At 40.2% G+C, this 20,086-nt stretch overlaps 1 protein-coding gene across 1 annotated transcript; it reads left to right on the forward strand.

The window, feature by feature from the left end:
- The first annotated feature begins 453 nt into the window (after positions 1–453).
- Positions 454–16,725, forward strand: dkk3b (dickkopf WNT signaling pathway inhibitor 3b). The gene is made up of 8 exons (XM_078257686.1): positions 454–628; positions 1,483–1,806; positions 2,694–2,819; positions 3,554–3,634; positions 12,661–12,753; positions 13,365–13,509; positions 16,144–16,294; positions 16,501–16,725. Exons 2-8 carry the CDS (start codon positions 1,558–1,560, stop codon positions 16,523–16,525), a joined length of 870 nt encoding a protein of 289 aa, XP_078113812.1. The 5' UTR covers positions 454–628; positions 1,483–1,557; the 3' UTR covers positions 16,526–16,725.
- The last annotated feature ends 3,361 nt before the right edge of the window (positions 16,726–20,086 follow it).

Raw genomic sequence — 20,086 nt, forward strand, 5'->3', positions numbered from 1 at the left:
TCCATGATAAGACACATTTAAAGAAATACCAATAAACCAGAGCACGTTTTTCTCCCAAGGCGGAACGCTGTGTGGACTTGCCAGACCCTCCTCCGCAGCGCTGTGGAAGAAGGTCTGGCGACGTGAGACTATCATACACTGACTGCTGGGGGCTTTTATTGTGATAAGCCTGGCTAAATCTGACTTCCTTTCTTTTGTGTTTGTGTGTGTGTGTGTGTGTGTGTGTGTGTGTGTGTGTGTGTGTGTGTGTGTGAGAGAGTGTGAGAGCATGTGTGTGTGTGTGTGTGTGTGTGTGTGTGTGTGTGTGTGTGTGTGTGTGTGTGTGTGAGGCTACCTGGACACAAGCAGGAACTTGATCAATCCCAGCTGGTTTGCCTGGGCCAGGGTGTCTGTTGCAAGACCTGACACACCCAAATAACCCAGGATACAACACTAATGATTTGTCCAGATGCAAAGATGTATACATAAAGAACACCAACTGCGACTCCTCTACTGGGCATCCTGCTGGCCAGTGTACAGGATGGTAACCTGGTGGTCTCCCTTTCTCCGTGCATGTGTCGGTTTCCAGCGGGATTTCGGGAGCTGTGGTGTCATTTCGCCAAGACTTGGCTGGATCCATTATCCAAAGGTAAAGTCTATGAAAGCTGAGCAAAGTTTAGCTCGACATTTTGTCAGCAAAATCGGAAATGTGTAATTGAAAATCTGCAAGACAACCTGGGCACTTTTCTTTACATTTTTAGCAGGGCAGGTGGTTGCAAATAACCGCGGCACTTTTGCTTAGTTTTCTCCTCCATTCTTCAGTAGACTTGCAGTAACTCCCGCGGCGACAACGCATATTGAGCCCTGAGCTCAACGGGAGTATACAGTATACGCAGTGAGGCAAGGAGGCATTTAATTGGTTCTTTCAAAGCGGACCACGAGGCAGCGATTGGTGGGCGTTTTTACAGGATTACAGCATCTATAGCTGCTTTTTTAGAGCCCATAAGTTATTTATTGTTGTCACGGTGTAAAGACGATTTTAAACAATATATAAAAAAGTGTATATTATTATATTAGTTACCAACCCTGCCTTTAAAATAAAATAAAAACATTTCTGATATCAGTTCGTGATATTGGTTCTTCAACATCACAAACTTATTGTAGGCTACTTATCCTCCTAAAACATGAGAATAAATTGGGATTGTTGTTGTGCAAAAGCTATAAAACTGCAATAAGGTTGTAATATAATGTTATGTAATGTAACAATATAATGTAATAAGCTTGCTGTGTGTGCCTATGTCGTGTATGATGATTGAATTTAGTTTGTGGGGTGAACATTCTTTTGCAGATCACATCTGGCAGCTTTTGATCTGTTTTAAGGTTAAACAATTCTTACAGTGCACAAGTCTAAAATCTCACCATAAACTGCCATTTGATTTTGACATGTACTCTACAGAATGCAATTTGAACCTTTTCCACATCATTAAATCTGATTCGTTCCAGTTTATAAGCCCACCACCACCACTCCTCAGACTTTCCAAATAAAACGGATCCAGCTGTGTGTGGCTGTGCTTCTCCATGAGTCACACTGCTCTGCTGCTCAGTAGACAAGCAGACAAAGAGAGAGAAGGAAAGATGTCCGGTATCATGCTGCTGTTGGTATCTTTGAGTTTGTGTTTGTGGCCGACCGACGGCACAGCACGGAGCGGGAAAGTGATCCAGCGGGACGCCCTGGAGCGGGGCCCGGTCAGTCTGAACGACATGTTCCGCGAGTTGGAGGAGTTGATGGAGGACACCCAGCATATACTGGAGGAGACTGTGGAGCAGGTCTGCGTCATATTTTATTCATTCCTACAAGGGCAGAGTAGTCTATATTTCAGTGGAGAGTTGCAAAGAGCTCTGACAAACTTGCCATATCGGCTATCTAGTAATTCATACATCTAGACTAATTTATTATAGCTGTGGAAACAACTCACCTCATGCCATTTAAATTTAGACTACCAGGCTGAGATAGGTGTTGCAACACTAGACATAGTTTCCATGTCTGCTTTATGTCTGACCTTATTTTTTTTATTTTTTTGGGCTTTTCCCTTCATTCGATAGTGACAGTGGATAAACAGGAAAGGGGGAGAGAAAGAGAGGGGTTGACATGCAGCAAAGGGCTACAGGTCGGATTTGAACCTGGGCTGCTGCCAAGGACTCAGTCTACATGGTGTGCAGGCTCTTACTGGGTGAGCTAGAGGCCACCCTTGACCTTATACTAAAAATAGTCCTCATCATAATAGTAGTTACTCAAAAGGGATTTTGTCCAGTCAATTCAATAAAAAAGGTAATACAGAAAAACCTTAACCCCATGTGTGACTGAGAACTTAACACACCCAATTTCATTTTGGTACCAGCTAGGACTGTTTTTCCCCCTGGAATTGGATTTCAACAGGTCTAATAAGTCTGCTGAAGCTTCAATAGTCACTGTCTGGTTTTGATCATTTGTGAACTACTGGGAAGTTTCCTTCCATGTCATCCAAGAAATGGAGATTAATATCAGTGCATGCTGTACATCAACAAACTCTCCACAGTTATCCACCTTGAGGATTCATACTCCCCCCTCATGGAAATATACAGTAATGTATGGACATAATGGAAATGCCATGTGGTTTATTCAATATTTAATTTATGAATGGATTCCACTTGTATCCTAACATTCAATCCAACAGATAACTACTGAGAGTGCTAAATCATCTTTAACGTCACTGGATCTGCATACCAACTACAACAATGGGACAAAAAAGATGGTAAAGGATGAAGACAGAGCGGCTCAGGTCCTAGATAAAGCTGAAAAGGTACGGGGTTAACTTTTGACAACATGATATGTCACTTTCAGCAAAACCCTTTCATCTCTTGGAGGCCATGTCACACATAGACTGATTGTTATTTAACCCTTGTGTTGTCCTTAAAAGTTTTTTTTTTATTTCAGAATATGGGCTTCTTACAACCAAATTGCCCAAAATTAACTTGGATGCATGCATGTACGTTGTATGGAACCAATATGTTCTTCGTGGGTAAAATTAATGATTACTTCCATTGAATTTTTTAAAATTTTGGTTGTTTTATTAATTTCATAGCATTTAAAAAAAAAAAGTAAAATGGTTTTAATACAGTATCCTGACTAAACTTTGACATAAACCAGTCTGGGATTCACTCAACATGCTCTGATCTTAACTATTAAGATTCATAATTTCTGCTTTTTTTTAACTCAAAAATTAGGTATAATGTCATTTAAATTAGGTTTATTGACCATGAATTTAAAGAACATTGAAAAGAATTGACAAAAACGTTTAAAAACGTGTCACAAGCGTCTCAAAAAAAAGAGAAGCGCCAAAAAAAGTTCTTTTTGAATTTTGACCCAGTAGGACAAGTTTATGGTTAACAGGAAGACAACACAAGGGTTAAGTTATCGTAGGGATAAGAGTATGTTTCCCTTTTCACATGAATAAATGAATTAAACACAAAAATACAATAACTGCTATTCTGTTTGAGGTCTCATACAGCATGTCACCCCTTTTGCCATTTATAGGACACTAATAATAAAACAGGAGAGATTCATCCTTCACACATCCATATGGAGATTTCTGGCTTTTCCAACATTGTGGAACACGTGAGTCTTTTGAATAATTAGAGAATTATGGACCTAATGCATTCTCAGCCTAAGTTTCCTAATGATTTGGTTTCATTCCATCCAGATGCTGACATGATTAGAACTATATAAAATGAGCTGATCAAGATGAAACTTCACTCATGTGAGTGGGCTTTTTGAGCATATAGCAGTGTACTGGTTAGGTCTGCTTGTCCAGCTGATAGCCTGCCTCACTCAGGATTCCAGAAATGTGTGTTTGGTTTTCAGGCAGAAACACGAAATCCAACTGCCCCAGTTTGAGACCAAATGTTTCTCTTTTAGTAGTGATAATACAACATGAAATTGTCAACTTATACAGAGCACTTCATTTAAATGTGTTCACATTTAACTTTTCCCTCAGTTTTGGAAATATTCATGATCTCTGTAAGAAGAGACAGAGAGGTGGAGTACTTTCTGAAACTGTGGATGTGTTGTCTCAACCCATTTTTATAAAGAATGAGATCATGCAATAAACAGACCTAACATATACTTTAAACATGTTTAGCAAACAGGAGGCCGGCTTGGATTGAGGTCATTATTACTGCTTGCCGCCTGTTTTGCCATTTTACTTTACAACGGTGGTTTAGGTCTTTTGCTTTCCTGGCAGCTGTACAGAAAGTGGTTATGTTAATAGAGCTTGCTTCTGGAAAGAATGCCAGGGAAGCAAGTAAGCCTGCCTGCCAGACAGGATAAGGTCTGCACTTCTAAAATGACTAACTGTATAGCAATTTAACCCACTACATTGAGTCACACTTGAAATACACTCAAGGAAGTCACAGTAAAGTTGGTTGTCTCAACACGTCATAGAAAATACCCAGTAAATGTTTTTTTATGTGATTTTAAAGATGAAAAGACTACTTTTCTGAATATCACTACCACTTAAACATTCGTTCCTATAGCCATAGGTGTAATTTACAGGGGGGATGGGGGGCTATAAACCCCCCCCCATAATCAAAACTGGCCAGTGTAACCCCCCCAACAAAAAACTATTATTACTTCCTTTACATAAATAAAGACATTTGCACCATAAATTGCTGAAAAATGAATGAATGAAGCGTTTGACACACAAAATTTCAATTTCGCTCAAAAGTGGAGATCTTAACCCCCCAATGTTGAACCCAAAGTTACGCCCTTGCCTATAGCCACATTAAGATTAAGCCACATTTAATTTTATGAATCCATCTGTACCTCATAAGTACTAGAAAATTTGATTCTATTAAAAATATGTTCTCTTACTTATGAGGCTTATGATGATTTGATTATTAGAATAAATTAAGTTAATGAGGTAAGTATTCCAATATATAGAAAACATAATTACAAGGTAAGGCCTCCATCTTTTTTCTGAGGTGAATGCACCGTGCTTCTGTAACAAGTCACAGGAGAGTTTTATAAATAAAATAAAAAAAGACGTAATCTAAACCAAGGGTCACGGTGATCACGCGTTTACTTCCCCTGCATAGTTGTTGCAAGACATGTAGCCTCAAACTGCAAATGTCCTGCTCTCCATGTCTCTGAAATAGGCTGACATACTATTTATACACTCATACTGACCGACACTAGACTCACGCACTGGCCATGGTTACATTCGGTAGCCTGGTGCGCGGCCTCCTCGTGATAGCCTACCTACCATGGAGCAACATTCACTTCTAACATTTAACTTAACATAACTACCAAGATAACATTACGTGTATTTGTATGTGATATAATACTTTCCCCTAGGTAATGTAGCCTATATTTCCATGAACACAATTCTAAGATGCACGAGACATAAAGGCTTCTGGGATCGGTTGAGAACTCAAACTTGCCTAGACACACGTTTGATTACATAGACTCATGCATTAGGCACGGTTACGGTCTCGTTCAGTAGCCTGGTGCACGGTCTCCTCGTGACAGCCTACCTACCATGCAGCCTGCAACATTCACTTCTCTAACATTTAACTTAACATAACTACCAAGATAACATGACGTGTATTTGTATGTGATGTACTTCCCCATCGAGAATGTGTGAATTGCCATGAACACAATCATCTAAGATGCACTAGAAACAAGGCTTGGTTAATAACTCAAAATTGCCGAGAAACAAGACACCGCTTGATTACATTAGACTCGAACGGTTGCACGGTTACATTCGGTCTCGTTCAGTAGCCTGGTGCGCGGTCCCCTAGTGACAGCTACAGAGTAGCTCTCACCGCAACCGTTCTCCTACAACTCTTCAACAACTCTTTGGGTCCAATCGTGCTGCTCGAGGTAGCCCATTTCCTGATTGATTCTACCACCACTCCAGTGGAGGTGCTAATGAGCTAGATTACTACACACACAGTAGCAGAAGAAGACCAGCTACACCCAACGGAGCATACACCGAACGCACTCAGCTTGAGCGAAGCGCTGCCGGCACGAATGAGGTAAAAAAACAGGAGTGAGTCGGTTCATTGACGTATGGCACTCAATTCTCCCGGTTCAGTGACACGACTCAGGTTAATTAACCGGCTCTCACTATCAAGCTGGACTCCAACCCTTGTCTCCTTGGTGAAAGTCCTGTTTGTTGACCCATCCAGCACGCACAACTTTGTTGGTATGGCTACATTGATATACTACACATCTAAAAATCCATACAGCTCTTAAGCCTTGTTTCCGCCAAGCAGTCTGGTTCAGTTCAAACACATTAAAACAGTTATTTTTGCATTGTTATAAGTTGTGGATAGTACTAATAGAACCGCTCCATTCCATCCTGTTTTTTTTCCCGTTATCTCTCTGTTGAGGTACCAAATCCAATACTAAAAGGTGGAGCTAGAAACACTGCAGTCAGCGTTTGGTGCAGATGTTCCTCTGCATTGTCAGTGAAGAGGAAAAATGCAGCGAAAGTTGGATGGAGTTGTGAGGAATAAAAAGGTTTTTCAGCTCGTTTCTCAGCACATGGCTGGTCACGGCTCTTACGATGCAGTAACAACCCCGACTGCATTTAAGAGTACTGTCTACAGTGGAAATGTGGCGAGGAGTGGGGTTACGGTAGTTTTATAAAAAACTGAGTTTTGCTCGACAACGCCACCTACTTTTTATAGAGACTAGTAACTCTAAATTAAAAACACATAAAATAATTTACTTTAAAAAGGCATTGGTTCTTTTCTACAAGGGAGAGCAGTTTGACCCAAAGGAACAAATTGACACACATCATTTATGCTAACACTGTAAAGACTCTAAACCCTTAAAAAAAGATTCAATGTCTCAAATTAAAACTCTATATTAAAAACAAAGGTGAGGGATCTTAGCTCGGTTACCACATCACAGTCCATTGTTCCAGGTACAGCCGCACCGGTCTGTTGTCTCTACCCTTCGCTTCCTCCTCAGCAAACCTCCACGACAGGGAACGCTCGTCCTGCGTCAGGCGGCCATAAGCCTCTCCAGAATCCCCAGTCGGCGACACTCCACAACATGGAACCCTCGTCCTGGTCTCACCCTGTTGTAGGCTAGCTTAGCTAGCAAGCGAAGAAGAGAGCAGAGTGGAGTGACACAGAAGTCTGTAGAAATACATTTAATTGTGTTTTTTCCCCAGGAAAACATTATTTTTCATGAGATAACAGGCAAACAATTGATGTTTTGATTTTCCCCCTAAGCTTTGCATTGGGAATACTATGACCAGAGTGCTGCCTCATTAGGTAACCATAAAAGTAATATTAAAATTACTTAACCAATAAGTAACAAATAGTTAAGTAATGAGGTTAGTTTTTTCATGTAACACTGTCCATGCACATTTTTTATCCGGATCAGAAGGGCTGGATATCTTGATGTGAACTGGAAAATGCTTAGATTGAAAGTCTGTATGTCTATCTAGGGTGCCACATAATAATACTGACTAAAACTATAATGATTAAAACTAGAATGTGGTTGAGGCTTAGTCGATTTTACAGTTAAAGGTGCAGTAGGTAAGACTTATAAAACTAACTTTCTGTTATGGTTTCCAGGGATTAAAGGACCCAAATGCAGGGAGAGGGCAGGCAGACAGGCAGAAGGTTGAACACGAGGATTTATTGACCAAAAACACAAAAATAACCAAGGGAGTCCTGAGGCTTCAACAGGCATCAAACTATACAAAAACCAAGACAAAAAGGAATCCAAAGAACAAAGGGATCTAAAGAAAAGGCACCAGGTTAAAACACGCTGAAAAAAAACACAATTGACAGGACCAGGACACGAACAGACACAAACTGACAAGGTAAAGACACAAAACAATCTGTATATATGTATATATATATTTATATATATATATATATACATATATATAATGCGGGTTAGAGATGCACGAGAGGCCTCACGATACGATATCATTACGACACTCACACGATAATATTTTTCCCAATTTCAAATGATATCCCCAAAAGTCAACATCTTTTTTATCTAAAAAGATTTCTCTGTTTGTTCATGTCACTTTTATTGCTGCAAAATGGGATTGTCAAGCAGACATACTGACCAACACATATATAATAATAGATTGATACTTGGCATCTGTGAATCAATACAGTATTGCCACGGAAAATATTGCGATACTATGCTTTATCAATTTTTCCCCCACTATATATATATATATATATATGAGTATGCATATATTTTAAACATGATTAATGATGATAGATGAGTAGAAACAAACAGTTTCTGCTGTTGAGCCCTAGATCTTTTCTCTGACTTTGACACAGTCCAGTCAGCCCTAATAATGCATGCAGGGACTTGGCTCTGTTTCCATGCTGATTTCCCAGAGGCAGCACACACAAAGATAAAGACTGAAAAAAGGGGCGAGTTCACGGCAGGCCAGCGCTGTTTTTGGCAGACACTGTTTCCTCTGACCACTGGAAAAGAATTGAACTAAATCTCATTCCAAGAAAAGCCTAACTAAAGATGTATGCTACAGGAAAAAAAATGCCCTAAAACCAATACATTCTTTAAATGAAGACATATTCAGTGTATTGTGCATGTTGTTATCCATTTAGTTGCATACTGTATTTGTTGTTCCTGCAGATAATCAAACTAATATGATTTAACATCACATACATACATATTTTCAACTCAGCTATTGTTTGACAGCAGGAAACGTTTCAGTGATCTAAACATTTGGGTTAAGTCTCATGCAGGGTTGTTATACAGTCGTACTGGGATTCACACAGGTAGAGGTCACATTATAGAAGAGGTGAAAACACTAATTTCTTTACCTCGAGTAGCCGTTTTGTGACTTGTTACAAGAACAGTCTCACATCAGTCTGAGCCATTTACATTTGACCAAGAAATGTTTTATCAACAACCTAGGAAAGAAGAGAGAATGTGTAAAAACTGTCTTTTACAGAGTAAGCCCTTCTGTAAAATTCAGATGTCACTAATGTCCATCAGCCAGTTTCAATTGAGATGGACCGTGGCTGGCAGAAAAACGACTTCAGAAACCATCAACCACTAGGAACTCATTAAATGGGGGTGCAGGGGACAGCTGCTACTGTGATACAGTAAAATGTAAACCATAAACAATAATGATGTCTAGTTGAGTGCTTCCTTACGGAAGCCCTGAAAGGCAAGGTAAAAAAAAAAAAATTTAGGCCATAACCTAAATTTATCTCCTACGTAGGGGATGTTATCTCCTACGTACGAGGTAAACTTTCAGGCCAGCGAGTGAATGTGAAGGAGAGACTGTTTCATGTTTTTTTGCACTAAAATTACCGATACGACACCACCATAAAACTAGCATTAGCCCAGCCAAAAGGCGGGGTTTACACAATCATCATTGCAGCTCTCCTAAAGTAGCTCATATTTGCAAAAACGTCATGCAGAAGATCAAATACACCAGACGTAGTCAGGACCAAGACACACACATGTGCCGGATTGGGTCAGGCAATAAAAATGTACATTCTGATTATTAGAGGATGAGTTGCTGGGTAGGGGAGTTTGTAATACAGTACATCATTAATGAGGAAAATGTGAATTACATTATCTGGAGCTGCAATCCGCTGTGTCCCCATTTAGTCCAGTCATTTTATGAAAAAAGGTAGAACAAACTGCAACAGAAGCAAACTCAACTGATTTTGTATCCTCAATATGTCCTGAGTAAGGAAAAAAAAAAAGCCCAGAAGAATCCCATTAGGGGAAAGTTTCGAAAAAAGACCCAAATGTAGCCTATTCATACGCCTATTCATTCTTTTTCTCACGTAAATAGGGTAAACATTTTAACCTTTAGATATCACCATGAAAATGTATTTTGTTTCCCGATCCAATGAAGGCGAGATGTAGTGTCACATCCCAGAACTGCGTGTAAGAACAAAATGTGCTTACATATGTCTGGGCCGAGCCGTTCTTTTGTAGCCTTGATGTTCCACATGTGAGGCTTCTTTGTGTTGTTCCTTGACTCACTACAGAGAAAAAGATCATGGGAATCCATGCTCGCATAGTAGCAGAGAAGGACTAAGACATCTGTGTCATCCCCTATTAGCACAGTTTTCTTGATGGTAGCACACTGCACAGCTTTCTGAACAATCAACAGATCAGCATCTCCTGAGGCATGGTAGGTGTCACAGTTGTCTTCTGTAGCTCTCCACTTAGCATAGAAAGGAATTGCTGTTTGTTCGGCCTGTTTGCCAAGAACTCTTCCTTCTTCATTGTGAGTGTCATGTCGGCTATAAATGTCACTGTAGCGCCAATCCTCCCTTTAGACCGTCTCTGGTGTGTCACATCCTTCGTGTTGTTACTTTGATAGCCATCAAACACCACTACAGGCTTGCCATACTTCTTCCCTACATACTCAGTGTATTGGTGGCATATGTCTTTGTAAGTAGATCCCTGGGACCATGGGATGTGTTGAAGAAGTGCTCCACCATCCAAGATGTACTGGCTGCCATCGACCACATTTTCTGCTAGAACATCTGGCCCAACAAGTTTCCAGATGGCATCAGCGAGGGCATGCATCTTTGCTTCGTGAAGTAGAAGGGAGGAATCAAATAGAGATGGAGGATAGCTACATAGCTCGTACTTGAGGGCTGACTCGAGTAAATCACATTTCTGCGCCACTATCACCAGTCTCTGGAAGAGAAGCTGTGGATCAACTTGAATTTCATTTCCATCAATCCTCACAGAAGACCTCATGCCAAGAGTAACAGCTTGATCCTTCCTCTTGAAAGTATAGTCACCAGGTGTTCGTCCATCCATTGACTTCAGGATTGCAGTGCCAACAGACAGAGCATGCTCCCCAGTAGCAATGTTCCTCAGACTTGGGTCACTGCTGAATGGATTTCGCTCCTGTAGATGACTGAGAACTATTAGTGTATCCTTCCAGTCACGTGCTTGCCTTGCTTTGGTCATGTCTTTATTCTGCTCTCCAGTGTTGTAGTTGACCCCTGTGAGTCCTTCCATTGCTTGGTTTACTTCTCCACAGGCGGGCATGGCGCCGTCCTGTCAGCCCATCACTGGTTTTTAAACTCCTCATGAGAACCTGCTCAATGATCAGGTCAGGTGAGAGACCTGCCCAAAGGCGGTCGCTCTGACGGATCACGTGGAACCCTTCCTCAAAACGTTGTTGGACTCCTGGGTGTGTGGTCTGGAGGTTTTGCATCTGCTGAAGATACACCCTAGCAGATTTGGTGTACAGATTGTGTCCTGATGCCGCTAGATAGGGTAGCATGTCCTGGATAGCCTGAAGATGTAATGGCCAGTTTCCGGTGCGCTCTGCATGTATGTACTTTCGTAGGATGTCTTGCATATCATAAGATTCAACAAGACATTTTCAACTGGATATACCCAATGTTCAGATCTGTTGTGGTATTTATGCAAATTAGCACATACGTAATTAGATTATGCACCATTTTCCCATGTTAACAAACAATAAAAAAAAAAATTGTAATACATTTTTTGTTTGTCTTGATGTAAATTATCAACTCAGTAAGTTCATGGTGATATCTAAAGGTTCAAATGTTTACCCTATTCAAGTGAAAAAAAGAATGAAAAGGCGTATGAATAGGCTACATTTGGGTCTTTTTTCAAAACTTTCTCCTAATGGGATTCTTCTGGGCTTTTTTTTCCTTACTCAGGACATATTGAGGATACAAAATTAGTTGAGTTTGCTTCTGTTGCAATTTGTTCTAGGTTGACCCCCATTTTGGCTTAACATGACTGGACTAACTGGCAGGCTTTGTTTTAGTGCTATGGAGAGCACCTTCCCACACAGCCCCAACCCCTACACACAATACACAGCGCTGTTCATGGTATTTTAAAAAACAGCAAACAAAAGTCACGTGTAGTCCAATGACATGCATAACATGACACGTGAAAACAATGGGTTCTACATATTTATGCCTGTTGAACCGGAATACACGACCAAAAGTCGTGAATGTGACAATGATTGTCACAGCCTTTAATGCATCCGCCAAAAGTGTTTTACACCTGGCTTACTGTGGACGTACCACTTTATTACCGTAACACCTGGAAGTGGGGGATGAAAAGACTTGTCCCCTCTATTCCTGCTCTTTTGTCTGCAGAAAAGAGCTGCAGAGTGGCAGCTTAATTTGTTGTCAGGCAAGTGCACCAAGTGCTTCATTGTGCAAGGCTTTCTCACTCTCAAAACAGCTTAATTTAGCCTAAAAGTGTATCTTCTATGTAAGACATAACATCTCGTAAGAGATTAACTTTTTGGTTTTGGCCAACACCCAATTTTTTTTCACCTTGCCTTTCAGGCTTTCCATACTTTTTGGTATTGTGGCATATTATAGTCATCAGATGAACATGAACATGTTTTAGATTCAGTTATTTTGTTTAAACTATAATAAATAAAATATGATTCAAATAAGAAAGTTCAAATAGTAATTTCTGTTTCTGTACAACAACAAGACACACACAAAGGACACACATAACACAAAAGGAAGCTGACTATTTGCAATGACAGCATGAACACAATTGTGGTTCATTTTGACCCATTTTTTCAGTGTGCATTTTAATTCTGTGCTCTGTTACTGACTATGTACAGTAACTGTTGTTATCCCTCAACCCAGGAATGCATGGTGGATGAGGACTGTGGTGACCTGAAATACTGCCTGTATGAGATCAAAAACTCCAGGTGCCTCCCATGCATACCAACGGATATGGTGGGGATTCAGTCTGTGTTGTTTTTTTGTAGTCAGTCATTTAGTTAAAGCTGGACTGATCAATATTTTATTTTAACAATGGATCAAATTGCTATGTTTAATGTGTCACTTGTAGTGACAAAGGTGACAAACGTTCTGGACCAATTTCAAAAAATGTTGTTTTCATTACTCACTTAGGGCGCTTTCACACCTGCCTCGTTTAGTTCGGTTGAATCGCACTAGAGTTCATTTGTACCACTGTTGCAGTTCGTAACTATATGTACACACCGCTCAGTCCGGTTTGTTTGGGCTGGTGTGAAAGCTCATCTGAACTCTGGTGCAGATCAAACAAACAAAGTTCACCGAACTATAGGTGTGAAAGCGCCCTGAGACTCAAAAAATAGAAAAATGGGGTCCAGGTTGAAAAAAAAAAAAAAGTTACCCTTTAATAAATTCAATGGCAAAAATACCTTAATGTTAAAAATCTAACCATAGTGCCTTTAACTGGAAATACTAAAAATGATCCATGAAAGAACGGATGATGGTACAAAAATACATTACCATGTATGCAGCCATAGACTATGTGAGCTTTACATACTTGTTTGCATATCTGAATGTGTGTCCCCACTCAGCCCTGTACTAAGGATGAGGAGTGTTGCTCAGATCAGATGTGTGTGTGGGGGCAGTGTACAGTCAATGCCACCAAAGGAACAGAGGGAACTATCTGTCAGGATCAGAGTGACTGCAGGCCAGACCTCTGCTGTGCCTTTCAACGAGGTGAGCTTTAACGGTGACACCCCTCATATTTCACATATGCATAGTATGAGCTCAAATACATGCTGTAGGGCAGTATTTCTCAAAGAGTGGTCCGCAAGCGACCCCTGGTGGTCCATGAGTAGATTTGGTAAAATATCATGTTTTTAATTTAAAATTCTAAACAGTGTTTGTCAAACCGCCTGCCAGCAACTCCAAAGCCTAATAGTGAGGTACACAGATGTGTTGTTTTCAATATCAAGTGAACTCATTTGTAAATTCAAACATTATATATATATATATTCAGCAGCACAGTTGCATCTGCTATTGCTTCTCTTGAAAGTTTTATGGTACATCTTGTTGCTACTACTACTACTAGTTATTTTAAAGTTACTTTGGGTGAACTGACCCATAAATTTAAAAAAACGCCCATATTCTCACTGACTACCAGAGACATCTAGCCATGAAGAAGCTTTTATCTGTCCAGGTTTTTAGGTGTCTCTGAGATTGCTGCTTCCAGCCCTATACATTAGAGGATTAGCACGGTGAGAAGTTGAACCACTGGACGTCAGCAAAAACGAAATCTTTAAGGGCTGTTAAATTGCTTAGGGTTCATATTTTCTCATCTCTCTCTATCTTAAGTGGAACCAAAGTCAAACACACACTGTATTGCCTCCCTCAATTTATACAGAACCTGGTCAAATCAACACAAAGGCCATCCAGTATCAAATGGAAATGGTGGGGGAGACATTGCTACCCATTACAGCCAGTCAGAACTAGCCTGGCTCCGCCCTCCTACTTACTTCCGCTCAATTTTCATTTCCCTTCAGTACTCCGTCTGGGTTCGCAGTATAGAGGGTTTTCGCTACGCGTCATCAGACGCGTCATCAAACCCGAAGTCGCCATGTTGCATACTCTGCGTTTGCGTACTCTGCATCACAACAAAGCACAGGCACTGAAGTAGATCCCGAACGGCGTCAACGAAAATGGTTAATTATTGCCGTGTTTTAGGTTGTACCAATAGGTCAGACCGAGAAAAACATTTGGAATATTATCGACTTCCAAAAGTTATTAAAAACCAGGGAGAGGAATGCCAGAAGTTATCAGAGGAAAGGAGGCGCTTGTGGTTGGCAAAGCTCAACTAGGATCTACGAGGGAAAAATCTGTCTTGTTCGGTCTTTGAAATGAAAAAAGAAACTATTGAGAGTCACTTGGCTACACCTTGAGTATCACAATGATATCATACAGTTAAGGTTAGGTTGATTAAAGACGTTATTGCATTACTTACTTTGGCCTTCACAACACATTGGTCGTTAATGACTTGGTACTGCGTCTTCCTCACCCATCCACACACCATCAGGTTATAAGCCTCCAAACTTTTGTAGGATTTAAGGTCTTCCACTGTGTATGGGCTCGGCAAGAAAACCAGGTAGTTGACTATATCGGGATATGCAACTGAAGGAAGAATCACCGGGTCGCCATGGATCCAAGAAGAGGGAGCCAACTTGTAGGGATCTGCACCACCAGTAAACTGTAATTTCTCAAAATATCGCGCCTTTTTTGTGGTCCAAGTCCTTCCATGCCTTTGCATCTTGGACGCGTTTTGATGAGCTTTTCTGTTGTTTAGCCATAAAGTATTAAAGTATCCAAAGTGCAGAATACTCCATTACTCCATTCAGTTGTTTACACCGAGTGCCTCCAATATGGCCGCGCATCCAGGTTACCGCCCAGAACGTGACGTCGGTGAAAACCCTCTATATTCTTGGGTTTTCTCCGGTCAAATATTTGTAGGTCCAATCAGCGAACAGAGGGAGTGGCTGAGAACGATGACGTTGAGAACGTGCACTAGAAAGATGCGAGCGAAGCCATTCGGTTCGTTGTGGCAGCAATGCTGCAGACTATCCAGAAGTTAAAACCCGAGCAAGAACAATCTTTGCTGAGTTTTGTTGGTGGCCATGATGTTGTGGCCCTCCTCCCCACGGGGTTCGGGAAAAGTTTGATTTTCCAGCTCGCCTCTCCCCTCTTGTTGCACAAATGCGCATGACATATGTCACAACCAAACGTTAGTGATTGGTTATGGCAGATCCAGAGTGGCTCTGGGCAGATCCAATAGTTTTAAACTTCAACAGAGTACCCACCTTCAAGGAAGTTAACACTTGTCAATGGAGAGAGGCCAGACTCTCTGTACAAATGAAATGTACGAGAGTCTGGTAGGACCAGGCTAAGTCAGAACTGAAGAATTGACATGGAAACAGTGAGAACATATGCACACACTCATATTGACAGTTCATCATACTGACTCTTCTATTTATCACTCTCAGACCAAATAGCATACATACAGTAGAACCTGCCTGATTTTGATTAAAGTAATAATCTGTGGTGTTTTATATAAATAAATTCCACATTTGCTACTTTCTCACTGCTTTTTGTAATCTGTCTAAACTCTTCAAACATGGTCCAAGAAGACCAAACTGAATATGGACATCCATGGAAAAATACTCTTGTCTGAGACCAGTCTTAATGTCTGTGAAAATTGGGCCTCAGTATATGATATGGGCTTTATATTTTTGGTTTGTGTGTGACAGCAATTTATATTAGCAGTGATAAAGTGGCAAAAATTAAAGGCTGTTTTGGACTTCCATTATTATCTTCCTCCAGAGCTGTTGTTTCCAGTGTGTAATCCCAAACCAGAGAAGGGGGAGTCCTGTCTGAGCCATCCCAACCTGCTGATGGACATGCTGGCCTGGAACCAGGAGGGTCCCCGTGACCACTGCCCCTGTGCTGACAACCTCCAGTGCCAACCTCATGGGTGAAAGCAAACATAGTATACATTTAAACTGATTACCCCCCAGAAATGAGGATATGTAATAATTAAAGTGTCCTTTTGTAACATACATCATACAACTTGGGATAATAACAGATCTTAGTTATATATGGGGGAATAGAAGTAAGCAAAAGCATTACTGCAAATGTTTTGTTTTTCTAAATCTGTTTTATTCTTTTTTTCTTACACAGACGTGGATCTGTATGTGGAGAGTAGTACTGGAGATGGAGAGAGCATGAGAAATAGGAGCTATACTACCACATTTTCTGAGCATTCACCTAAGAAGGGCCCACCTGTTAATCAAAAGTTTATAAAAGATTAAGAAAGTTGCTTCAGCACTGGACTATTATTTATGCCCTATGACCAATGTGTATTATATATCATGAAGCAAATAAAAGACTTATTTTTAGTTTTGACTGAGAACCAAGAACAGCACAATTGTGGTATTCACGGATGTAATTATGGAGACAATGGGATTATTTCCTGGTAAAATAAAGGTTAATAAAAAAAAAAAAATTTAAATGAAATGTGAAAGTCTGTCCCTGACTGACTGATTGATGAAGTTACACCATTGGTCTATTGAGTGCTGGAGTTTGCCTATTGGTTGTTGCTCTTTCAAAATGAATAGGAATGACCAGGGTGCAATTTGTGAAAAAAGCAGGGCGGGGGGGGGTTGTTTTTGATCATGCACAACAAAACCAAACCTCCAGGAATCAAATCCCCCTTTCAATACTAAGGGTGTAGTGCCACTCGGCCAGCCATGCCAAAACTTATTTATGAACTTCAATATCCAATGGCAAAAAATCTCAAAATGAAATAAAACGTGGTGTCAACATCAAACAGCGCTTTCTAGCCGGAGAGCGGAGGTGAGTATGCGCCGAAAACAAAATACTATCACCCAGGAAACGCTTGTTTGTTCCTTGGGAGTGTTTTAATCCAAACCACGATCTTATCCCTAAACTTAACTAGTCGTTTTGGTAACTTAAGTGTCATCACCGCATGACGCTCACTTTTTCTGGTTATACTCCACTACCATTGCCCCTGATTAGCTGACTAAAATACAGAGCTCAAATTAATTAAAAATATGAAACATGAATACATCCACTGTCCAACATAGGCGCCGATTTATGTTTTCCTCTGTGGGTGCTCACGGGTGCACGCCCTTTTAAAAAAAAAAGTAGTCAAAAAATGTTTGCATTTCAGAACCTTAGGAAATGGACACACACGCCTATTAACTCGATAAAGCCGTAAAGTAGGCTGTCTTTCAACTCAGGACAGCGCCACTTCTCACAAATACAGACAGGATTGGAGATGAAAATGTTAACTGACATGTAACTGCGATCAGCAGGGGACTGACAGCGACATAACCAATCACACTATGACAGCTGCTCCACTTAGCACCAACTGCAATGTTTCATTTTAAATGAATGTAGCCTACTGGCAGTCTGGCACACGTGGGTGCTCAGTATTTTCCGTGGGTGCTCGAGCCCCGGAGCACCCATGGTATCGGTGCCTATGCTGTCCAGTACAGTCAGCTGGATTTTTAATTGTATAAACTGTATGTAAGCAAGGGAATGAGATGCTGACTGACCAGTAGTAGGAAATTATTTTTTTAAAATGCTACCTGAATCAAACCAACTGTATATGTTTCATGTACATTGAGGTTTTTGGAATTCATGTTGAAAAGTAAAATGAATAGTTTTTATTGGATGGATTTAACAGTATTATTGCAGAGGGAGTGCTGTGATTTATTGCTTAGTGGAAACACAGAAGCAACATGTCATCATCTTCCAAAAACCACACACTCCCTTCTTCTTCTTCTTCTTCTTCTTCTTCTTCTTCTTCTTCTTATCATCACAGTCCTGAACCAGGAAGTCCTGTGTCTCATATACCTCTACGTCCTCCTGCTGTAGTACTTCCAGCTCATCATCCAAGTCCCCATCAGCTAGGCTTACCATGGCGGCCTTCTCCTTAAGAGAGACTCGTGGCAAAGCCTCCCTGGATGCACCAAACTGCACTTCATGGTCCATATCCTGGACGGCAGAGTCCTGAACCAGGGTTTCCTCTTTATTGTATGTGTCCTCAGTCTCATCTTTTGGCAAATAAAAGTGTCAACCTCTTCATCCAGAGAGACTCGTGGAGAAGCCTCCCTCTCCTTTATGAGTCCTCTGTGAGTAAAGGTAGGTTTGTGCATCCTTTTCTGCTTTTGGGTGGACGACCGAGACAAACATCTGAAGGCCTTCCAGTGTGACCTTCCCGCTGAACAGCAGTGAAAGACAACTTTCTTTGTCCAGCTCTTCCAGGAGCTCTTCTTCCATCTGACTGAGACAGAAGAGTCTCGCTGTGGTCCAGGCCTGTCAACACCACTCTTTAGTTAGTCTCAACAGGTCTATAGCGGACTCAATTTTAATTATTTATTATTTAAATATCTAAAGTCTGAAGATCCTCTATATTTTACTCACAAGTTCAGCCGTGAACAGCTGATCAATCCCTGTCCTTTCAATTATTTCCTGAAACCTGTCAAAAACAAAAAGAGTGTGTTATTTCTACAAACATTTGTAAAATCGTCCTAATATAACTTTCCATATGGGTCACATCAATAGTCCTTCCTGTCACCAGGTCTTCATGTCTCTGACAGATAAATAATCAGGAAGTTGATCCTTATGAGTAGAAACTGCCTCAACATAATTTCCTGCAACACAGATTGAGTACAGCAGAGTTTGAAGCAGCTCACATAAAATGCCATATTATACAATGTAACATAAATATAAACAGTGCACCTTTACATTTACACAAACTCACTTCTGCTTTGTAGCGGTGTCGCTCTTTCTCTTAGAAAGAGGACGGTCTCATTCTTTGGACTTGTTCAAGAATGAAGTGGGTGTCCATTTTGAAGAGAAGTCAAGTTTGGAACGAGAGAAAAACAGTAAATGGGTTTGTTGAACGTAAAAAAACAAATATGTCTTTTTAGAGGGTTTGTATAGCTGAGCAGTCAGATACAAATGAGAGAGATTCTGCAGCTGAACCTGAAGCTCACAGAGACATCAACATCATCATAATAGTGAAGGTTCTGTCAAAGAATCCAATATGCAAATTAGAGAACCAAAAACCTAAATGAGTGCAGAATTATATTTTATTAAATACCATGTATTTACAAAAAAACATCTAATTTAAGAGTTAACAGCATTCACATCTTTATTGCCACCCATATGTCCACTGATTGCAGACAAATCTTTAAAACTGAATTATTTTCTGTTTAAAAATTAATGTTGAAATATGTTAGCCTACATTATATATATATATATATATATATATATATATATATATATATATATATATATATATATATATTTACAACTACATGTAAATGCATTAATAATAATAACAATCCAATAATTAAATAATATAGCCTAACCAGGACAGGGATCATTCTACTTTTACTTTTGATACTTTAAATAGGCCTACATTTGTTGCTAATACTTCTGAACTTTAACTTAACTAAAATGGTTGAGTTCTCACACTGCCAACAGCTATACATTATTTGTCACCTTATTCGAGTTCCATGCCCACCCAGACTTTAGAAATGCCCCTGAACAATATGGTCTGTAGTGGGGTTTCCATCAACGTATTTTTATGCGCATTAGAAAATGTTGATGGAAACGAAAAAAATCGAAAAAAAGTTTTTACGCTCGCTTAAGTTATTTATTTATTTATTTTTTGCCTTTTTCGAAAAAGATAATGCGCAAAATGGGAGACGGAAACAGCTTTGCCGAATAA

Source organism: Sander vitreus, chromosome 8 (genome assembly GCF_031162955.1).
Source record: "Sander vitreus isolate 19-12246 chromosome 8, sanVit1, whole genome shotgun sequence".
Classification (NCBI taxonomy): Eukaryota; Metazoa; Chordata; class Actinopteri; order Perciformes; family Percidae; genus Sander; species Sander vitreus.

Excerpts from the sequence above, each read along its gene's own strand:
- dkk3b (XM_078257686.1), top strand. The coding sequence starts at position 1,558 with ATGAGTCACACTGCTCTGCTGCTCAGTAGACAAGCAGACAAAGAGAGA. Across the intron at positions 1,807-2,693 it reads TGGAGGAGACTGTGGAGCAG|ATAACTACTGAGAGTGCTAA; the intron begins GTCTGCGTCATA and ends TCAATCCAACAG. Across the intron at positions 16,295-16,500 it reads CTCCAGTGCCAACCTCATGG|ACGTGGATCTGTATGTGGAG; the intron begins GTGAAAGCAAAC and ends TTTCTTACACAG.